This window comes from Penaeus japonicus, unplaced genomic scaffold, assembly GCF_977035675.1.
Source record: "Penaeus japonicus unplaced genomic scaffold, GWHDUDI00000001_assembly GWHDUDI00000040, whole genome shotgun sequence".
NCBI lineage: Eukaryota > Metazoa > Arthropoda > Malacostraca > Decapoda > Penaeidae > Penaeus > Penaeus japonicus.
Window position 1 is genome coordinate 17,862,690 of NW_028234442.1, and position 2,500 is coordinate 17,865,189.

Genomic DNA, 2,500 nt, shown 5'->3' on the forward strand with positions numbered 1-2,500 from the left:
ATCTATCTTCCAATCTATCTATCCATATTCCACCTACCTACCTACTTTTCTGTCTCTCTCTCTCTCTCTCTCTCTCTCTCTCTCTCTCTCTGTGCATCATTTATCCATCTATCTATCTATGTATATTGCATGTTGCTAAAGCCGTTATTGACACTATTTTGGATGCTGTATTTGGACAATTGAAATGGGAAAATATTACTAAACAATATGCTGCGTACATATATGCGCATGCGTACATATGCAAGCGGGTGTGTATGTGAGTGTTCATACAGTGCTTGGCTGATGATTTCCAAATATTTTAATGAATCCCAAGGCCAGTGTTCAATAAATCTAAAGTATTCTATCCTTTCCAAGTCAAAATTTCCCAAAATCCAAAATGAAAACAGACTCCTAACAGTCGAGTCTCCAGCTTGCCCGACGCCCAGGACACGACGCCCAAGGGTGCATGTCCTACTAGGTTAGACACGCCTTCCTCAACCCTTTCTTCATTAACTTGTATTTCCTGTTGTTACAATTATTCTTAAGAGTGTGACGTTTATGAATACGCTCTTGTATATGCTAGAGTGTATATTGTGTGGGTTTTAGCTCCGGGTCATAAAAACAGGGAATAAGTGTCGTCTGGAAGGTGTGGTACTTGATAAAAGGTTTGTTAATTTATGAATGATTTAATGATTAACTTCACACTAATTTACGACCAAACAAACACAAAAAATCGAACGAACAGAGGGTGTTGCAAGAGATTCTCAAGGCAAGCAAAGTATATTGTTACCCCAAGACTTATTAACGCCATAGAATCGGTTAGCGACGGTGTGAAGGCAACATTTATATTGCAGACAACTTTTTTGTTCTCATAGTCTATAAAGCAAACACAAAGAAACATGTCCTCCTTGAGAAAAAAAACAAAAAACAAAAACAAAAACGACCAAAGCAAAGTAACCTACAAAACAACAAACAAATATTCACCTAGAGAGAACAAAAAAGATTTTTAAAAATCATAATAAGAAAAGACATTCCGTGATAACAAATAATCCAAGAAGGCTGCAGCCGAAAATTCCAAACGATGCTTGACGGCAAGCAGACACCGCCGCGCATGGCGTTGGGCTTTTGTCACACTTTTACACAATGGACCAAATAAGAGTGTGACGATTATATTACTACCGAAAGGAAAGGGAGGAAGAAAAGTGAAAAGGAGGCAAGTGATGAAGAAGGAAATGGGGAAACCGAAAAGAAGAGTGAATAGTAAATGTAATAATAATAATGATGGTAAGGATGATGATAACAACAACGATAATGGCGGTGGAGATAACAACAGTGATAATAATAATGATGATAATAATAAAAATAACAACAATAATAATCATAATGATAATAATGATGATGGTGAAAATAATAATAATGGCACTGGTAATGACAATGATTAAATCAATAACAACAACAATATCAACAACAGCCCCCCCCCTACCTATGAAACCCTACCCCTGTCCTGCTACCTTCGTTCTCCCTCCCTTCCCCACTTCTCTCTCTCCCTCCGCTTCTTTCTTCCCTTCCTCTACTATCATTCAATCTCTCCTACCCATCCTCCTCACCCTCCTTTACTGGATTTTTCTTTGTCTTCCTCATCTCTCCCTCCTCCCTCCCCCCCTTTCACTTTTCCTCTCTCCGCTCTGTCTTTCCTTCTTCCTTCCCTCTCTCCCTCTCCTTTCTTCTACTTCCCTCCCTTACTCTCATCCCTTTTTCCCTCCCTCCACCTCCCTCCTTCCAGTTCCTCCCTACCTCCCTTCCTACCTATTTCTCTCCCTCCACTTCACTCCCCTCTTCCCTACCTCCTCCTTTTCCATTTCCCTTCACCTTCCTTGCTTCCCTACTCCTCTTTCCCTCCCTACTTCCCTCCATCCCTTACTTCCTCTCCTCCCATCTCTCCACACCTTCCACCATACCACTCTCTCTACCACCTTCCCTTCCTCCCTTCCACCCTTCCATCCACACCTCCCTATCTACTACCCTCCACCTCTTCCACTCTCCACTCTTCCCTCCACACCTTCCTTCCACTCCACTTCTATGTTCCTTCATCCCCCCCTCCTCATCCTACACCGCCCATCAACTCCTACCATTCCACCACTCAGCACCCCTGCCACAACCCCCCCCCCCCGCACTCCCCACCCCACCCCCTCCCCCCACCAATCCAACCCCCCACACAACCCCCCTCCCCCCACAAACCGTCATCTCCAGCACTGACCGTCGGGGAAGACATGTCGCATCTTGAGGTAACTTGTTGTGAGTCGGATTATTGAGGCCTTGTCCAGCTGCGAGGTGATGGCGGCGGGGAGTGGAAGGAGTTTGGCTAACTCCAGGAACTCTGCGTTTTCTTTCTCCCGTCTGCTTCTGGCGGCGTTCTTGCTTTTCTCCTTCATCGTGTCTGCGAGGAGAGAGGAGAGGAGAGGGATGAGAGATAGGGTTGGGTTCTGTTTTGTCGAAGGGGAGAGAGGGATGGGAGGGGAGT

The 2,500-nt window shown here is 44.6% G+C and overlaps 1 protein-coding gene across 5 annotated transcripts in view; it reads right to left on the reverse strand.

The window, feature by feature from the left end:
• Positions 1 to 2,500, reverse strand: part of sim (bHLH transcription factor single-minded) — a 68,856-nt gene that overhangs the window by 31,539 nt on the left and 34,817 nt on the right. For all 5 annotated transcript variants that reach the window (XM_086533910.1, XM_086533905.1, XM_086533908.1 and 2 more), the window contains one exon: positions 2,237 to 2,416. In XM_086533910.1, the coding sequence (XP_086390036.1) occupies positions 2,237 to 2,411 (175 nt within the window). In that variant the 5' untranslated portion in view covers positions 2,412 to 2,416. The remainder of the gene's footprint in view (positions 1 to 2,236; positions 2,417 to 2,500) is intronic.